This window comes from Myxine glutinosa, chromosome 5 (genome assembly GCF_964187855.1).
Source record: "Myxine glutinosa chromosome 5, kmMyxGlut1.1, whole genome shotgun sequence".
Classification (NCBI taxonomy): domain Eukaryota; kingdom Metazoa; phylum Chordata; class Myxini; order Myxiniformes; family Myxinidae; genus Myxine; species Myxine glutinosa.
Window position 1 is genome coordinate 157474395 of NC_136265.1, and position 19193 is coordinate 157493587.

The 19193-nt window shown below is 45.9% G+C and overlaps 1 protein-coding gene across 3 annotated transcripts in view; it reads left to right on the forward strand.

Moving 5' to 3' along the window:
• The first annotated feature begins 551 nt into the window (after nt 1-551).
• LOC137426886 (solute carrier family 22 member 6-B) overlaps nt 552-19193 on the forward strand; it is a 119874-nt gene continuing 101232 nt past the window's right edge. For all 3 annotated transcript variants that reach the window (XR_010984416.2, XR_013623599.1, XM_068115876.2), the window contains exons 1-4: nt 552-1026; nt 6771-6874; nt 7044-7198; nt 10415-10583. Coding sequence is in view for 1 of the 3 variants with exons in the window: in XM_068115876.2 (XP_067971977.2) it covers nt 625-1026; nt 6771-6874; nt 7044-7198; nt 10415-10583 (830 nt within the window). In the remaining 2 variants the exon portion in view is untranslated. The remainder of the gene's footprint in view (nt 1027-6770; nt 6875-7043; nt 7199-10414; nt 10584-19193) is intronic.

Below are 19193 nucleotides of genomic sequence, written 5' to 3' on the forward strand. Positions count from 1 at the left end.
CCTTTCCTGAATGGTGCTTCTCCACCACTTTATGTCTAACTTCTTTGGAAAGCTTCTCTTCTTGGTCTTCATGTTTGCCTTTTTGGTTGACCAAGTGAGTTGTACCTTAAAACTCCTTAGATAAGTGGGGGAGCTTAATTTTTAAGTTAAACCACTGATTACATACAGGTGAAACCTATTACACTTATTTTGTAACCTTTCAAACAAATAATTTGCTCCTTAAGTGGTTTAGGGTTAATTAGGCAAACAGATTGAATAGTTATGCAACTGAGAATCATCTGATTTTCTTTGTTAATCTCACTTATTCACATTTGGTATCTGCATGTTTAGCTTTATCACTTTGGAATAGTTTGTGAAGACTATCTATTTAATTTGATTTTAAAGCATCATTAAATAAGCTCAGGTGGAATCAAAGTCTGAAAACTTTGGAGGGGGTCAATACTTCTGCAGACCACTGCACATCTCGGTTATCTCACCAGCCTGTAAGCACAAATTAACTTCAAAACCCCATGATTGTGCAATATTGAACTTGAATGTGAAAAGTGATGGTTAATTATTTATCAAGCTGCTCGTTTTTGTTCGCGATTGACGTACTGAAATACTCTGTGTACTGATCTTTCAGTCATGGCTTTCTCCGACTTACTACACACGGTGGGGGACGCTGGACGCTTTCAGGTCATTCATGTTATGCTACTGTGCCTCACAATGGTCTTATTTCCTTGTCATAACCTAGTGCAGAACTTCTCTGCAGCAACTCCATCGCATCACTGTTTGGTTCCGTCGTTGCAAAATTATTCGCTTCTCGCACAACACGACTATTTGTGGAACAACACGAAGGAACTTCTGCAGGTCTTTATTCCTCAAGAACATGGCATTCCTACAAGTTGCAGCCGCTATGTCCAGCCACAATGGCAGCTGATGTTGAATGATTCAGCAACTGTGGGAGATGACGACGTGAACATTCAGGACTGCGTGGATGGCTGGGAGTTTGATTCTAGCCAGCATTCATCCACTATTGTTACAGAGGTTAGTCTGCAAAATCATGTACTGTACATACAGTAAATACAGACTTGGCATTTAATATGGAATTTTTTTTTCTTTTCTTGACTTGGGTTTACTTTCTGAACTCGGTATATCAATCTGGTGAGTTTCTTTTATGCTTCGGTGATTTCTTTGTTAAAAGAACCATGTCACTGATTGTCTGTCGCAGAAAGAAGTCAATAACAGGATTATATCACAGGTGGCTTGACAAAATGTACGGACAGGTACATTTGACGATTGGCTTCACAATCGGGTATATAAGGGTTGTTGCATTCTGTATTAATGGAAAACAACTGCTGCACATCTACAAAAGTTATTGCCGCTTCCCCTGGAGATGGTCACTCAACTCGACAATGCTGTTTGTCATTTAGTGGTGGCTTTATGAAATTCCGGCATGAAACAGCGTGCTATTGCTCAGCAGTATGGCATCACTCAAGGTCAGGTGTCAAAGATCCTGAAACGAAATGCTCAGAGGGGTGTCCCTACTCCAATACCGAGGTCAGGACGTCCCCGCAGAACCACAAGGAGGGATGATCGCCAGCTGCACTGGTTAGTCCGCAATGGCCATACTAAGTCAGCTAATCGGCTTAGGGCTGAGTGGCAGCAACTGACAAATGTGCCTGTATCCAGAAGGCTAGTCAACCAACGACTGGTTCAAGCAGGCTATCGTGCCAGGCGTCCCCTGAGAAAGCCACGTCTGATCAGACAACACTGCCAGCGCCGATTGCAGTGGGCCAGAGAGCACCGTCAATGGCAGCCAGGACACTGGAATCACGTGATCTTCAGTGACAAGTCTAGATTTCAGGTCTATCGTCAATATGGCCGCATCCAAGTGCGCAGACAAGTGCATGAAGCCTACAACGAAGATTGTATAGTGCCAAGAGTCCAAGCTGGAGGTGGTGGGGTGACCGTTTGGGCTGCTTTTCATGCAGGGGGCAAAACTGACCTGGTTGTTCTGAATGGAAACCTGAACCAGTTCAAGTACAGGGCCATTCTGGAAGAAACATTGCTTCCATTTGTTCGTGCAGCCTTTCGAGGAAACTTTGTCTTCCAAGATGACAATGCACGGCCTCATCGTGCTCGCATGATCCAACACTTTCTTGCTGACCGTGGTGTAGAGCATATGGAGTGGCCTGCCATGTCCCCGGATATGAATCCGATAGAGAACTTGTGGGAAGAATTAACGCATCAAATCGACAACTTGGACCAGCAGCCTGCCTCTGTGCGTGAATTGCAGCAGGCTATTGCGACTGCATGGCAAGCAATTCCTGTCCAAACCTTGGCAAATCTCATGAACAGCATGCCTTAACGTGTACGTGCTCTCCTGAATGCTCGTGGGGGTTACACGAAGTACTGAACTGTTATTTTACTTTCCGTAATCCCAGTCGTAATTTAACTTTTGTTTTTGTTAAAAAATTTTTTGGCTAATGTGCAAAATAAAGAGGTACTTCTGGAAAACGCACAGAGGTTTAACACAGTACTGTCCGTGAATTGCGTTTGATATCAGTTTACATCACTTTCAAGGATGAATTGATTTGCTTCGAAATGTCAAATGTGGTTTTTGTTTCTTTTAACGGTCACATTAACAAAATCTAGAATAATTTCAACATAATTCCAATGAACTTTTGGTTCGAAGTCATCTTGAAAAGTAAGTTCACCCCCACAAAAAAAATATTCCATATTAAATGCCAAGTCTGTATATTATATCACATTAAAGGTACACTGCAAGATGACTTCTTTTTAATTCATACAAGTACTGTACAACCCATACAGGGTGTTTATAAAGTCCCTATTGGTTCACGAGTTATCAAGTGACCACTATATTCGTCGTGTGTGTGTGTCTGTCTGTGTGTGTGTGTGTGTGTGTGTGTCTGTCTGTCTGTCAGCAGCATAACTACCCGATGATATCATCCGATCTTTATGAAACTTGGTTGGGAGGTTGATATCATGATCTAGGTGTGTCCTGCCTAGAGTGGGTGTATTGCGCCCATTGTGGGCGGAGCCACGCCAGAAAAAGATGTCTTTTTAGGGGGGTAATCGATTTCAAGCTACATCTTCTCCGAGGGAGTTGGTGGAATCTGACAGGGGTTTTGGTATTTGGTTAGACCAATGTCATGTGTCTAGCCCCACGGAGGTCGATTTTTCATTTCTCCTTTTTTTTTTTTCATTTCTTTTTGTTTTCATTTTTTCATTTTTTTTCTTTTCATTTTTCACCGAATTTTCGGTATTGTGTAGCTAACTAACCTCATAACTGATTATACATTATTTTCTATCTCATTTCAAGGTCAGTAACCTTCGTTTTGACATTCCCGGGCCTGGCCTGTCCGGGCCTGTTTCGGTTATAGTCCGTCCTTTGTCATTGAATACCGCTCGCTCGTGAACCATCGTCGTCTCCTGACTTGTCTATTTCGTTACCCGTTATTTCTCTGAAATAGAGACTTCATAAACACCCTGTATTTTATCTTAAGAAAAGTCAAAAGGAAAAGTTCTGCTGATATAATTTAATGCCTGCCTTGGAAACGATCACAGTCTTAATGACATACTAACTTATTACTTTGAAAACTAGATGGTATTCATAGAATACTTACCCTGTGCAGTCAACTTGGTGCGAGCCAACTCTTCTGTTTTTGAAGGTTTTTTTTCTTTGATACAATATGGCTGCCAGACCACGTGAGCGATGACATCCTAAATGTATATTCTCTAATATAATTGTTGCATAGATCATGCTCAATAAATTTCAAACTGATCAGACTAAGCGTTGTTCCTGTCAAATTATGACGTTATAATTACAACACCAATGACGTCATCGTTACAACATCTATTCCCCATATGGAGTTCTTTACAATGAGCCGCGTTTAAATTTTGTCCATGGAGCGGTTTTGGAGATACAGAGGTGTAACATTTTTTATTTTTTCCAAGATGGCACCTGTACCATGTGACATATTGCATCATAATTATCATTAAAATATTCTGCAGGCTGAAGCGCTCCTATGGTAAAAATTTCGTATCAATCAGACCAACAGTTGCCGAGAAAATAAATTTTTAAAATGCAGACACGTACGCCACGTACGCACGTATGCAGCCGAATGCCTAACCCTGCTTTTTGCTAGCGAGCGCAGGGTAATAATGAAGGCACCAATGACATCATCATTAACATATCGTATTCCCCATGGGGAGTACTTGACAATGAGCCATGTTTCAAATTTTTTCCATGGAGTGGGGTCGGAGATTTTCAACGTTTTTCGGTTTTTGGTTTCAAAGGGGCAACGTTTTTCGGTTTTTGCAAGATGGTGCCTTTGTTGCTGAACTATGACTTCATAATTATCATTAAAATATTCTACAGGAGGAGGCACTCCTATGGTGAAAATTTCGTGTCAATCGGTCTAAGAATTGCAGAGAAAAAAAAAAAAAATTGATCGAATCAAGCATTGTACGTGCCGAATTATGACGTCATTATTACGGTGCTGATGACATCATCATCAAGATATCTTATTCCCCAAGAGGTGTGTGGTGAAAGTCAAGGTGAGTCCACACAAACTCCAGATCATGAGCTTTAATCCAATTGAATTCAGCAGCATCTATAAAAGAATAATACACTAATAAGCAAGCGTTCCCCAATCATAATAAGAGGCAGTGTCATATAATATAAGGCATACTATCTTTTTTACCAACTCAAAGCCAGACCATTGCAGAGTAATCCCTCTCACTACAAACCAACTCTTTTATAAGCTGCAAGTGGATGAAGAGGGTACTGCATCGGTTAGTAACCATAGCTTCATCTCAGGGAGTGCTTGACATTGAGCCATATTTCAATTTTTTCCTTGGAGTGGTTTCGGAGATATAGAGGTGCAACTTTTTTCTATTTTTCCAAGATGGCGCCTGTAGCACGTGACCAATGACGTCATAATTATCATTAGAACAATTCTACAGGAGCCACTCATATTCTGAAAATTTCGTGTTCATCGGACTAACAGTTGCAGAGGAATTTTTTTTTTTCATACTGATCAGATCAGGAGTTGTACTTGTCGAATTATGATGTCATAATGGAGGCACCTATGACATCATTAACATATCTTATTCCCCATGGGGTGTACTTGACAATGAGCCATCTTTCAATTTTTTCCATTAAGTGGTTTGGGAGATATAGAGGTGTAACGTTTTTCCAAGATGGCGTCCGTACCACGTGACCTATGACGTCATAATTATGAGCAAAGAAATCTACAGGCAGAGGTGCTCCTACCCTAAAATTTCATGTCAATCGGACAAACGGTTGCCGAGAAAATGAATTTTTAAAATGCAGACACGGCACACGTACGGCACACATATGCAAGCGATTGCTTAACCCCGCTTTTCGCTTCACGAGCACAGGGTAATGAGAATTTCTGTGGGATGGAGGTGGACAGAGGTTGTGTTTTCACCCTTGTCTGTCTGTCTGTTTGTCTACGAGCACAATATCTCAACATGCAATTGACACATTTCGACGAAACTTGCTTGAGAGGTTGGGTATGTGACAAGGACAAATTGATTCGATTTTGGTGAAGATCCAGATCCGGATACGAGAATTTTTAAGTGATTCTTCACCATTGGAAGATAGGGACAAAAAGGATATACAGTATCGCTCGATATTTCAAAAAGTTATGGACACATTCGGACAAAGCCTGGTGGACAAGTTGGGAAGTTGGGTGTGTGACAAAGATGAATTGATTCGATTTTGGTGAAGATTCGAATACGGATCCGGATACGAGAATTTTCTTTTTTAATTTTGAAGTTTATTTTTTAAAACCCATTTTAATTTCCCCCCCCCCCCCCCCAAAGAAGTCAGACCAACTTTCCCAGTTTGTTCAATCCCGTTCTTCATTCCAGAGGTTGGTTTGTTCCTTTTCTGTTTCGTCCCCATTTTCCCCTTCCTTTCCTTGCCTGGTTTCAGCTTGTGTGCAACCTCTTCATTCCATATGCCCTTCTCCCCTTCCCCTTGATCTCAATCTCACTTATACTCTGCTGTTGGTGTATCCCCCTTCCATTTTGTTCCATTCCATTCTGCTCCAGCTTTTCCACAAGCCTCAACCATGTCTAAAAAAAGGTCAATTAGGAGGAATAGTTGTTCAATTAGGAGGTATTGGGAATTAATTAATTAACGAATGAATGAAGGAAGGAAATAACAGACAGTAAGAGTTCATGATTTTTGGGGGGATTTATTGAAGTGAAGAGGAGAAATAAAAAGTAAAGTTGAGAAGTCTAACAGGAGAACACTTTTGGTAAATGAAGCCGAAGAACGGGCTGATTGGATGGAGCTGAAATCTTAATGAAAACAAAGTTAATAACACAGGGATGGTCCAACAACTTCGCTTTGATCATCTTCAAGGAGGCACGTATGAAGCAACGTCCAGCATGCTCAGACTAGAAGTGTACCTGAGCACCTCCACTCATTTGTTCCTCTTTGTGTGCTTTAATTTACATCAATTTATCTTATTCCAATAAATTGTTGGATACCTCTCAATTATCCATTTTTGTACTCGTTTCTTGTTTATTTGTGCTCAAATGTAATTTCATATTTTCAAATGCTGTTGCACTAAAACCACAGCTTCTGGGATACCTTGGGCTCAAGCATATTCACCATTAAAAAGTATATAATTTCCGTTTCATTGAATGTTTCTTTGTTGACTCAACGATCCAGCTCAGGTTATATAATATGCCACCTTGTGCATCTCCTTTTTTATTTCCTGGTTTAGTGGGACCTGGTGTGTGAAAGGAGAGTGCTGAAGCAGATGGCACAGTCTGTCTATATGGGTGGTGTTTTGGTTGGAGCATTGCTACTTGGAGCACTTTCTGATAGGTACATCTGATCAGCATTTAACAGAATCCATTTTAATGATCAAAATAAACTAGATACTTTTTCATTTTATATTTTGTAGTTTTTTTTTCATACTTGCACGGTCCACTTTTTGTCTACATGATTTGAAGAGTTTTCATATATATATATATATATATATTTTTTTTTTCAGATATGGACGTCACACCATCATGGTGATTTCCCACCTTGGGATTGTTGCATCGGGTATATGGGCTTTCTTCGCCCCAACGTTCCTCGTTTACATGTTAGCACGTTTCACTGATGGGATGTTTGTGTCTGGTTCTCTGTTAAATGCACATTCACTAGGTAAGTTTCTTTTTATCTCGTTGTTTTGCAAGCTTTCTTAACAATATATATCCTGAAGGATATTTATTTAAAATGCCAACAATGAGATGCTTTCGAATCCAATGGGTGAACGTAATTTGCATGATGTATGTGTAAAATGTGTAATTTGTACCTATATGTGTGTGGAGGGGGTTCGCAAAATGAGAAAAAGAAAAATAATAGAAGGGAGAATAAATAGAGTGAAGAATGCTGGGGGTGGTAAAGAGGGGAGAGGGAAGAGAAAGTTATGAAGCACACATGGTAGAGCTGTCTAAAAGCCACCATTCTTGCTCCACAATATTCTTGCGACTGAAGTAAATGTATTTTAAAAACTTCAAAAAATAAAAAAGACAAAGGCACATGCAACCCAATACACAGAGGGAACCCGTAACCCAAAACAGAGAGTGCACCTGCAACCCAATACACAAAGGGAACCCGTAACCCAAAACAGAGAGCGCACCTGCAACCCAATACAGAGAGGATACCTGCAACCCAATATAGAAAGGGGGCACCTGCAACCCAATACAGAGAGGGCACCTGCAACCCAATATATGGAGGGCACCTGCAACCCAATACACAGAGGGAACCCATAACCCAATACAGAGAGCGCACCTGCAACCCAATACAGAGAGGATACCTGCAACCCAATACAGAGAGGGAACCTGCAACCCAACACAGAGATGGCACCTGCAACCCAACACAGAGAGATGGCACCTGCAACCCAATACAGAGAGGGCACCTGCAACCCAATACAGAGAGGGCACCTGTAACCCAATACAGAGAGCGCACCTGCAACCCAAAACAGAGAGGATACCTGCAACCCAATACAGAGAGGGAACCTGAAACCCAACACAGAGATGGCACCTGCAACCCAACACAGAGATGGCACCTGCAACCCAATACAGAGAGGGCACCTGCAACCCAATACAGAGAGGGCACCTGCAACCCAACACAGAGAGGGCACCTGTAACCCAACACAGAGATGGAACCTGTAACCCAACACAGAGATGGAACCTGTAACCCAACGCAGACAGGGAACCTGTAACCCAACGCAGAGAGGGAACCTGTAACCCAACGCAGAGAGGGAACCTGTAACCCAACACAGAGATGGAACCTGTAACCCAACACAGAGATGGAACCTGTAACCCAATACAGAGATGGAACCTGTAACCCAATACAGAGATGGAACCTGTAACCCAACACAGAGATGGCACCTGTAACCCAACACAGAGATGGAACCTGTAACCCAATACAGAGATCTGCAATCTTGTGGTGAAAGAAGGCCGCATTCCAGTGGATTGGGAACTAAGTACCCTCGTCCCTCTATACAAGGGGAAAGATGACCCTCTGGACTGTGGCTCGTATCGAGCGATAAAGTTATTGGAGCATTGAATGAAGGTATTGGAAAGGGTGTTGGAGAGGAGGATAAGGAAGAAAGTGAAGATTGACGAAATGCAGTTTGGATTTATGCCAGGAAGAGGAACAACAGGCACGCTTTTTATAGTGAGCCAGTTGCAGGAGAAGTACATGGAGAAGAGGAAGAAGTTGTTTCTTGGGTTTGTTGATCTGGAGAAAGCATTCGATAGGGTTCCACCTGAAGTTGTGACATGGGCATTGAAGAAGTTAGAAGTGGAGGAATGGTTGATCAGAGTAGTGATGGCAATGTACAAAAGAGCGCGCACAGCTGTAAGGATGAAGGATGGGAACAGTGGTGAGTTTGAGGTGAAGGTGGGAGTGCATCAGGGGTCGGTACTTAGTCCACTACTATTTGTAGCTGTGATGGAGGTGCTGGCTCGGAACGTAAAGGAGGGTTTACCGTGGGAGTTGTTATATGCAGATGATCTGGTGTTGATTGCAGAAAGTATGGATGGACTGAAGGAGAAGATGAACAAGGGGAAGGAATGTATGGAGACAAAAGGTCTGAAGGTGAATATCAGAAAAACGAAGGTGATGGCAAGTGGTAAAGCATGTAGTGAGGTGGAAAGAACTGGGAAGTGGCCGTGTGCTGTGTGCAGGAAGGGTGTCAGTGTGAATTCTATTCAACGTACAATGTGCGCTGAGTGGGTTCATCAAAAATGTCATGGTTTGAGAGGGTCATTGACCAGTGTGGCAGCTACATTCAAGTGCAAGGTGTGCAAAGGGGGAGCTGCAGATGGAGGAAATGTTGAGTTGGATCTTGGAGACGGTGTGAAGCTGGAAGGTGTGAAAACATTTTGTTACCTCGGAGACATGCTGAATGGAGAAGGTGGATCAGACTCGGCAACGTTTGCTCGAGTGAGATGTGCATGGAAGATATTTCGGGAACTGAGTGGCATGCTGACGAGGAGGGGAGTGTCGTTGTAGCTGAAGGGAAAGGTGTATGCTGAAAGGTGTATGTGGGAATTCCTCCCAATATGCTGCATGTGTGAGAAGTGTTTTGATTTACGGGAGCGAGACATGGGTAATGAACGGAGAGCAGCAACAAAGGCTGGAAAGGGTGGAAATGCGAATGGTTCGGTGGATGTGTGGAGTATCGTTGAGAGAGAGGAAGACAAATGATGAATTGCGGAAGATGATGAGAATAGAGCCTGTGATGGATGCTGTGAAGAGAAACAGTTTGAGATGGTTTGGTCATGTGTTGAGGAAGGATGAAAGTGACTGGTTTGGAAGAGTGATGGAAATGAATGTAGAGGGAAGTAGAGGACGGGGAAGACCGAGAAAGACTTGGCTAAAGATGGTCGAAGAAGAAATGCGGGCAAGGGGGTTAACAAGGGGAGATGCAGAAAATAGGGCAAAATGGAGAAGACTGTCATTGGGACCGCAAGGCTTACCCACGCTCTTGCAGGGAAAATGGCCTTAAAATGCCTGTTGTTGTTGTTGTATAGTTATCATTGGAAAAATGGAATTGATCAAACGTGTGGGAATCCTAAAATCACAAAGATGTTAAACAACAGGCAAATGTACCATTATGATACCGTATGTCAGTAGTGCACTACAGTGTACACTTCTAAAGAGTGCAATGGTCTATTGTGATCACACTGGTCAATTGTGTGCCTGAATAGTGTGGGTTGCAGAAGTCATGGGGAAAAATGACTTTCACCAAAATATTCAGGTAGGTCTGAAATCGCAACATTTGATGGTGTTATGACTGCAATTGTCACTTCAGGAAAGTAAGTAAGAGTTTTCACCATCTGAACTTATAAAATTTCTATTTTGCAGGTCTAGAATGGGTGACCAAAGAACATCGTATTTACGTAAATGCATGCATGGGCTTCTGCTACACTTTTGGACAGCTCATGCTTGTGGGAATAGCATATGGTATACAAGACTGGCGCTACCTCCACCTCGCAACCTCCGTTCCTTTTGCTTTCCTCTTCCTCATTGCATGGTATGGCAAGAATGGGAAAAAAATGGATTTCATTCTCATGAATAAGTCAATATCTTAAATACCAGGTAGTTGGGTCACAGAATGAAAATGCATATTCTTGTCAGTAACAAAAAATAATAAAGGTTATATTTTCAATCATGGTGTGGTATATCTTGGAGAGATTTCAAAATATTATTGCTGAAGGAGAGCTCACCATTCTTATGAATGTACAGACAGTGCCTCATCACTTCGCATGGATGGGCAAAAAAAGGCTGAACATGGCAGGCAATGGCAGAGCTGGGAATGATACAGCACAGCTAAATCAACCATGGAGAATTCCTCCCAATTTGTGATAATTTTAACAATCCATATTTTTGTATTAAAAACGAACAAGACCATAAATAAAAACATAGGGGTAACTCCCTTGGTGCTCACCTGGTAGAATAAACAATATACTACACTGACTAAAGGTATTATAAATGGTTTCAATAGTCAATGGTATAAATGGTTTCAATTTAAATGGTTTCGAAAAGACACCATGTAGAATCATACTAACATAATCATAAAACTTTAAACAAGCAAACAAAAAATACCTATTTTGGGGGGCAACACCCCCCCCCCCCCACCTCCCCTGGTAGACCCCCTTCGACTCCGAATTTTTTAATACCGTGAACAAACTTTAGTCACAACACAACAAATATCATTTGTGCCAAGTTTGGTCACAATCCCATCAGTGGTTTCGGAGAAGAAGTTGCAAGTGTTTACGGACGGACGGACGGACGGACTGACGGACGGACGACGCGCCATCGCATAAGCTCCCCTGAACGTCGGTCGATCCAGGTGAGCTAAAAACACTAGCCAATTTCAGTGCACTGCAAGATGGAGGCCTCCGACACGCATGTCCCAGGCTCGCCATTGCCATGTCGCATAATGATCAGGCTTGCCAAGTGTGGGTTAGCAAGAGTCATCAGCCATAAGAATCTCAACCACAATAATTAGGTAAAGAAAAAAAACAAATCTTCCATTACTCAAACCAAACTGTCAGATCAAAAACAAGCAAAACTAGAACAGTTCTCGGTACAGGCCACACCTCCACCAGGTTCAACAGTTTATATTTGTTATCCCACTTATAGGCAGGATTTGGAATCGGCCCTGAACCAATACTGAATCGCCTGTGCTTGTCACCTAACCAACTCATTCACCATGTTATTTTTTTTTTAAATACAAGATCGAGGATCGTGTAAGATCTAACATTAATCACGAAAAAAACAAACGGACACATAAAACATAAAATAAATGGAGCGGGAGACAAGATGGGGGGAGAGAGGGAAGCACACAAGTACAACAGCAGAGAACAGGGACATCGGGAGATCTGTGGGAGGGAGAGAGCTTGGGAGGAGGAGGCATTGGAAGGGGGGTGGGGTGGGAGAGGTATAAAACACATGGACACTGCTAGAACTTCCAGGAAAGAGGTTGGTATTTCAAAAAAGTGGATCTGGGGTAAATTAGCGGCGGTAGAAAAGATGAAGGTTTTGGATGGGGGAAGATAAGAGATGGTGGTGAACAGCGGTTTTAAAGACCTGGAGGGAGGAGTGGGATTGAAGAGAGTGAAGGAGCTTATTCCAGAGGCGGGAGAAAAGAGGAATGAAAGAGTGAAGGTGAGCAGAGAGTCTTGATTTTGGCAATTTCACCAGAAGAGGGTTGCTGACAGATCTTGTGCGACCTGTGGAATATTTGGGGGACAGAGCACAGAGAGAGCTGGGGGAGCTAGGCCGGAGAGGAGACGGTAGAAGACAGAAAGACCACCGACCTGCCTGTGGTGAGAGAGTGAAAGGCCCTCGGAGAAGATTCCAATGATTCTGAAAGATTTGGTTTTAACAGCGTGAAGCCGAGCCAGGTGTGAGGCAGCAGAACCAGCTCAGAGGGGGGAACAGTATTCCATTGAGCTGCGGATGAAAGCCTTGTATGTGGTGAGGAGCTCAGGTGTGCCAAGGAAGGACTTCGCACGATGAAGGATGCGCAGTTGGCGACTGGCTTTGGAGGCCAGCTTGGAAATGTGGTTTTCCCAGGAAAGATCACGGCAGATAGTGAGACCCAAAAGCTTGAGCGACAACTTCTTGGAGAGGATTGTTGAGAAAGTAGATGGGAGGGTTTCGTCCGAATCCATCCATAACTTTTTTGAGATATCGTGATATATATATATATATATATATATATATATTGTTGCGAATATGGAATTTGGCCTCCATATCCGCTTGTAAATATTCCCCTATTTTCTCCGATACTCCCCAACTCTCCCTTACCCCATTCCCTAGTCCCATTGTCTGTAAACAACACCCATTAGAGCCGATCTTCCCCTTCATCCCCCCATTAAATGTCGTGCCCAGGTCCCCCGCACCACACGTAGACAATTATAGGACATCTTGCTAGTTATTCTTAATCTATGTCAGTTAAGGACTTGTTTCCATTAATTATGACTCTTCGTTGCACCAGAATGTGATGATATGGCACCAGTAGGAGTTTAGGACCTTCCCATACCTCCCCGCATCTCTTCCCATCATCTCAAGCTCCAACAACAACCACAACAACAGCGGCTTTGCGTCCTCACTCCGGCTCGGTTGGCCGCCATTGAACATGTGCTCGACGGGGTTACCCAGAAGGGGGCTCCCTGTCGGCCCCTCGTCAAGGGCGGAGCCGGTAACCCCCGCACCCAATGAGAAGCCATGGGCCGATGCCATATGGGGCGGAGCTAACGAGCGAGGGCGTGACTCCCCGCCGGATATACGCGGCCCCGCGCCGGACGTGACGTCAGATGCGCCCCGAGCTTGGAAGGACAAGACGCCACCCTCCCGAGCGCTGAGCGACCTCCCCGGCATCTCCACCAAAGTCGCGACCCACGAGCGCTGAGCGACCTCCCCGCATCTGCTGGACACCACCGTACGTGATTCTGTCCCTGAGCCAGGTGCACCTGAGCCATCGACTGCCGCTTTCCTTGCCATCAAATCCCGTGTGAGTCAGCGTTGTCCCGTTTATCTGTGGTCTGTCTAGGGTTAATATAAGAGTGTGTCTAAGTGCCTGTCTTCCTATGCTGTCCCTCTTGTAGTTGTAATCTAACCTTTTTCCGTACGAATATACTTGAGAACTGAACCCCTGGTGTCGTATTGTGTCATTATAATCCAGCCGGGTGTCTTCTTTTTCTTATTGAGCCAGCATAGCGCGATTAGTCAACCCCGGGTGCAATCGGGGTAACTTGTACGGATACGGCGGCCATCCCGCTCGGCCCACCATACCATCAAAGTCGTATCCGTAACAATTGGTGTCGGGAGTGAGATTCGAGGCCCGACCAAATTTTGAAAAAAAAAAAAAACGAATAGAGGAAAAAAAAAAATTTGGTCAAAATTTGGAGCGGCCGAAATTTGTTTTGTTTTACGAAACTCGAATTTTGCAAGTCGCGCTATGGCGGATCAAGACGGCTGGGGTCCGGTAGGGGAGAGTGAAGCAGGGTCGATCCAGGACCAAATTGAGGGACATGAGGAGAGCGAAGCAGTGAGGGCGGCAGGTTCGCAAAATGGCGGCGCTAGGCATGGGGAAGAGGAGCGTGAACAACAGGTCGGCGCCGCGCAGGGGATTGCAGTAGCGGTACCCGTGCCGCCGATGGACATGCAAGTCCTCATGGCGCAAATAGGGGCCCTGTTGGCCCAGAATAGCGAACAATTGGAACAAAGAATGGGCAAGCAATTAAGGGATGACATGGGAAACCAGATCGGGGGTTTAAGGAATGACATGGGGGCCAATAGCCAATGGTTAGAACAAAGGATGGGGTCCAATAGCGAGAAATTGAGGGAGGACATGGGGGCCCAGATCGGAGGGTTAGGGAGTAGAATAGAGGGATTAGGAAACAAATTTGAGGGACTAGACAACAAATTTGAGGGGTTAGACAATAGATTAGGGGAAATACAGGAGGGGTTAACGGGGGTAGAAAACAGAATGGCCGCTCAAGAGAATCAAATGGAAGGGATGCAAAAAGGGTTAGAGGGGTTAGAAAACAGTATGGAAGGCAAATTGAGGGACATGAGGGACCAAGCGGAAAGGGAAGGTAAACAAATGGAGCAGATGAGGGTGGCATCTGGGCAGGAGATGCAAGTAACGGGAGAGTGTGCGCGAGAAAGGTGTGTGACGGACAGGTGCATGGGGAAAGAGTGCGCTGTCAAAGGCAAGGAAGAATGCACACCTGTGGTGAGTGTTACAGAGGGTGTGACGGGAGAGTGTGCGCAGGAGTGTGCGCGAGAAAGGTGTGTGACGGACAGGTGCAGGAGGAAAGAGTGCGCTGTCAGAAGTAAGGAAGAGTGTCCACCTGTGGTGAGTGTTACAGAGGGTGTGACGGGAGAGTGTGCGCAGGAGTGTGCGCGAGAAAGGTGTGTGACGGACAGGTGCATGAGGAAAGAGTGCGCTGTCAGAAGTAAGGAAGAGTGGCCACCTGTGGTGAGTGTTACAGAGGGTGTAACGGGAGAGTGTGCGCGAGGAAGGTGTGTGACGGACAGGTGCATGAGGAAAGAGTGCGCTGTCAGAAGTAAGGAAGAGTGTCCACCTGTGGTGAGTGTTACAGAGGGTGTAACGGGAGAGTGTGCGCGAGAAAGGTGTGTGACGAACAGGTGCATGGGGAAAGAGTGCGCTGTCAAAGGCAAGGAAGAATGCACACCTGTGGTGAGTGTTACAGAGGGTGTAACGCAAGAGTGTGCGCGAGGAAGGTGTGTGACGGACAGGTGCATGGGGAAAGAGTGCGCTGTCAAAGGCAAGGAAGAATGCACACCTGTGGTGAGTGTTACAGAGGGTGTGACGGGAGAGTGTGCGCGAGGAAGGTGTGTGACGGACAGGTGCATGAGGAAAGAGTGCGCTGTCAAGAGTAAGGGTGAGTGCGCTGTCAAGAATGGAGGTGAAAGTAGTGGGAGTGACATGGAGCGTGAGTTAGTTGTGACAGGTGAGCGAGGGTGTACACCTGGGATGGAAGGATGCACACCTGGAATGGTAGAGCGTGAGTGGGAATGCACGCTGGAGTTGGTGGTGAGGCACGTGGTTGGGTGTGCGAATGAGGGCACACCTGTGATTGTCACAGAGGAGGTGACCGAGGAGGGGGCGCGAAGCGGTGTATTGGTGAGGTGTGCTACCAACGAGTGTGTGCCAAAGTGTTCGGTGGTCAGGTGTGTGACCAAGGCTGTGAGTGGAATGGGTGTACCTGGGTGTGTAAGGAAGGGTACGAGGAGCATGGGCACGGCTGGATGTGTGAGCAAGGAACGGGCTGCAGGATGTAAGCATGCAGGTGAAGCATCGACGTTAGACGGGGTAGAGTTTAGAACGACTTATAGCCGAGTCAGGCCCTCGGTGCGTGCTGGGCCTCGCTTTGAACGGCCGCGTCCGTGCTCCACTAGGCGGAGCGGGCAGCCCGATAGGAAGGGTCGTCATGGCGACCACCTTTTGTTGAGGCATGCCGGCAGGTCGAGATCGGGACATTGGATGGCTCCACGCCGAGGTGATGCGTGGGATCTCGGCCCGGGTACGCCCCCGTCCCTGCCCCGAATGCCGGACGCATCCAGCCGCAGGCACAAAACCACCAGCATCCATTGCTTGGCTTTACGAAGCCGGGCTTTGGACAGGGATTGGCGCACCGAGAGGTATTAGTGAGTAGACTGGGTGATGAGGTTAGTGTTTTGGCCCCAAAATTAGAGAAAAACAAAATTTGATGATTGGCAAGGGATTGGCAGTAGTGATTGGCAGATGATGGGCAGTGATTGGCAAATTTTTAATTTGTTGAAATTTGACGTGCAAAATTGATAGTGAGAGACCCCCGATGTGGTGGGATGGCAAATCCACCATCCTTCCCATGGGGGGCAAAGGAGCAATAGATTATGGGGTGTATGGCAGTGAAAACTAGCCCGGGTGGGTTAGGATATGGTGTGTAGGGATCTAGAGAAAATGACATTAGGTGACGTTAAGTTTAGTTAGTGACTGATACCTGTAGTGGGGACGCAGGTAGATTAGTATGGATGATAATGACGTGGGAGCGCAATAGTTTAAAGGGACGACTGGGAAGCGCAAGTTTCAGAGGGGAGTAGTTAGCTGAGATGATGCCGTGTGTGTGAGAATTGAACAGGTGTGATTGCACAGGTGTGCAACTGGACAGGTGTGTGGAGCAGTGTATGAGTAGTGAGTGTGTGGATCAGCGCGAATGCGCTTGGGGAGAGAAGGGTGCAGGTGGCACCAGGTGTGAGAGAACAGGTGTGCAAGTACAGGTGTGTGGAGAGAGTTGGAGTAAGTGGTACGGAGTGGTGTGCATGGTGCGAAGGAGTGGATGGGGGAAGAGTGGACCCCTTTCACGAGTACCCGGGGCGGGTAGTGTAAGTGTTAGGTAGAGGGTGCAGGTAAATTGTGGTTGGATATTGGCATTTGTGGTGCGGTTGCAGAATGGTGTTGTGAATGGGTGCATTAGTGTTGTGGAAATGGCTGGGCGTGTAGCCTATTAGTGTGTGTAGTTGGTTGGGCACTCCACCACTGTGAGGATGTCGGCCAGGTGAGGCCGCAGGTGGGCTCTGGGAGCCGGTAGAGTTGTGGATGGGGCCCGAGGATCCGGAGGATGGACCCGGGTAGCCCAGTGCCAGAGAGGGCACCGAGTGGGGAGAGTGCCAGAGGGCCTTCCCCAGGTAGTTAGGTTAGGGCAAGGAGCAGGTAAGCTCGGAGGCAACTGCAGTGGTGGAGGTGTGCAGGTGGGTAGACCCACTGGGAGAGGTACACGCCGCAGCCCAGAAATTGTGCGAGGGCACCGGGAGATGAATCGGGGGAGTGAGACCCCAAATTGAAGAGCACCACAGTTTGGCCAATGGGAATTGGTTTTTAGAACCCATAGTGTAAGAGGGCCAATGGTTTGGCCGGAGAAAGACCCCGGGTAGTGTAAAGTTGTTAAAGTCATTTAGGAGATAGTTAGGATTGATGAACCTGTCGCACCATACGCAGCCACTTACCTGTGGTGATGATGATGACTCCACACCTGTGTTTTCTTTGTTTTGTGTTGCAGAAATGAGAATTGCTGTTGGATTTGTGAGACGCATCACGACGTGGATGAGACATTGGGGTGATTCCATCTCTCCCTCCCTAGGAGGGACTGATGATGAATTGAAAATGGCAAATTTTGATGAGAGTTGAAAATGGCAAATTTGATTGGTTAGGAGGGAGAGAAGACGAATTTGGTATATGGGAGGAACGGGGAAGACAGTAGGGATGTTTGTGGATTTGTAAAGTAGATGTTTATGGGTAGTGTTGTGTTTTGTTGATACAGTAAGGGGTAAGGGAGGGGCCATGTAGGTTACCTGGTGGGGGGGGCGTACGGTAGGAACGTACCTGTCTCACCTGGTTCCCATGTGCCCCCAGTGTGCATCACCTTACATTGCGTGCACTTTTGCGCCCTTACCACCTTACTCACTTGTTGCTTCTTTTGTCTCCCACCTCCGAGGATCTGGCTTTGGGGTAGAGAGAGAGGAGAGAGAGGTGCTGGCTGCGCAGTTGTGGGCCTGCACTTTCACTGTTCGCTGCCTGGATCGGTACACCATATGGACCGCAATGTTTGTGGCCACCCACAATGGACCGCAGTTCGTTTGCGGCCAAGCACCACCCGGGGATGGACCTATGGATCAACGTGGCACCTATGCCATACAGGTGAACCACTTTTAGTTACCACCAAGTGCACCACAAGAAGAGCAAGAGACACCTGCAGGGTTAGGGGTTGTTGAAGTTATTTTTATTCCAATGAACAATGGTGACTGCACCGATTGGTGGTGGGGTGGTGCTGTTGGTGCTCGGGAAAGGGTGCTCTGCACGTTATTAAAGGCCGTCGGCCACAGAGCACTCGTGGGTTGGTGTATCGATGTTGGCAAGCGCGCTCTCTCTATGCATAACATCTGCATGTGTTCCTCCAAAAACAGGTCCTGGATCGTAGTGTAAATAGCAGCGTAGTCTTGTAAATAATGCTCCCTACCGGCTGTATGTTTAGTTTGAGAATTCTTTCCGGATTCGGTTATCCTGTGGGTGTGTTTCTGTGAGGAGAAGGGTGCAACGTCGCAGGGGGACATATTTACTCATTTGTGAATATCTGTAAAACTGTCGCACTCAGGGTAGAGTTAATAGTAGAGGGAACTACATTGCGTGCCACACTAAAGTAGGTAAAAATTTATCGGGTCGGGACGCCCCGAGGGTAGAGAAGGGTGCAATGTTGCGAATATGGAATTTGGCCTCCATATCCGCTTGTAAATATTCCCCTATTTTCTCCGATACTCCCCAACTCTCCCTTACCCCATTCCCTAGTCCCATTGTCTGTAAACAACACCCATTAGAGCCGATCTTCCCCTTCATCCCCCCATTAAATGTCGTGCCCAGGTCCCCCGCACCACACGTAGACAATTATAGGACATCTTGCTAGTTATTCTTAATCTATGTCAGTTAAGGACTTGTTTCCATTAATTATGACTCTTCGTTGCACCAGAATGTGATGATATGGCACCAGTAGGAGTTTAGGACCTTCCCATACCTCCCCGCATCTCTTCCCATCATCTCAAGCTCCAACAACAACCACAACAACAGCGGCTT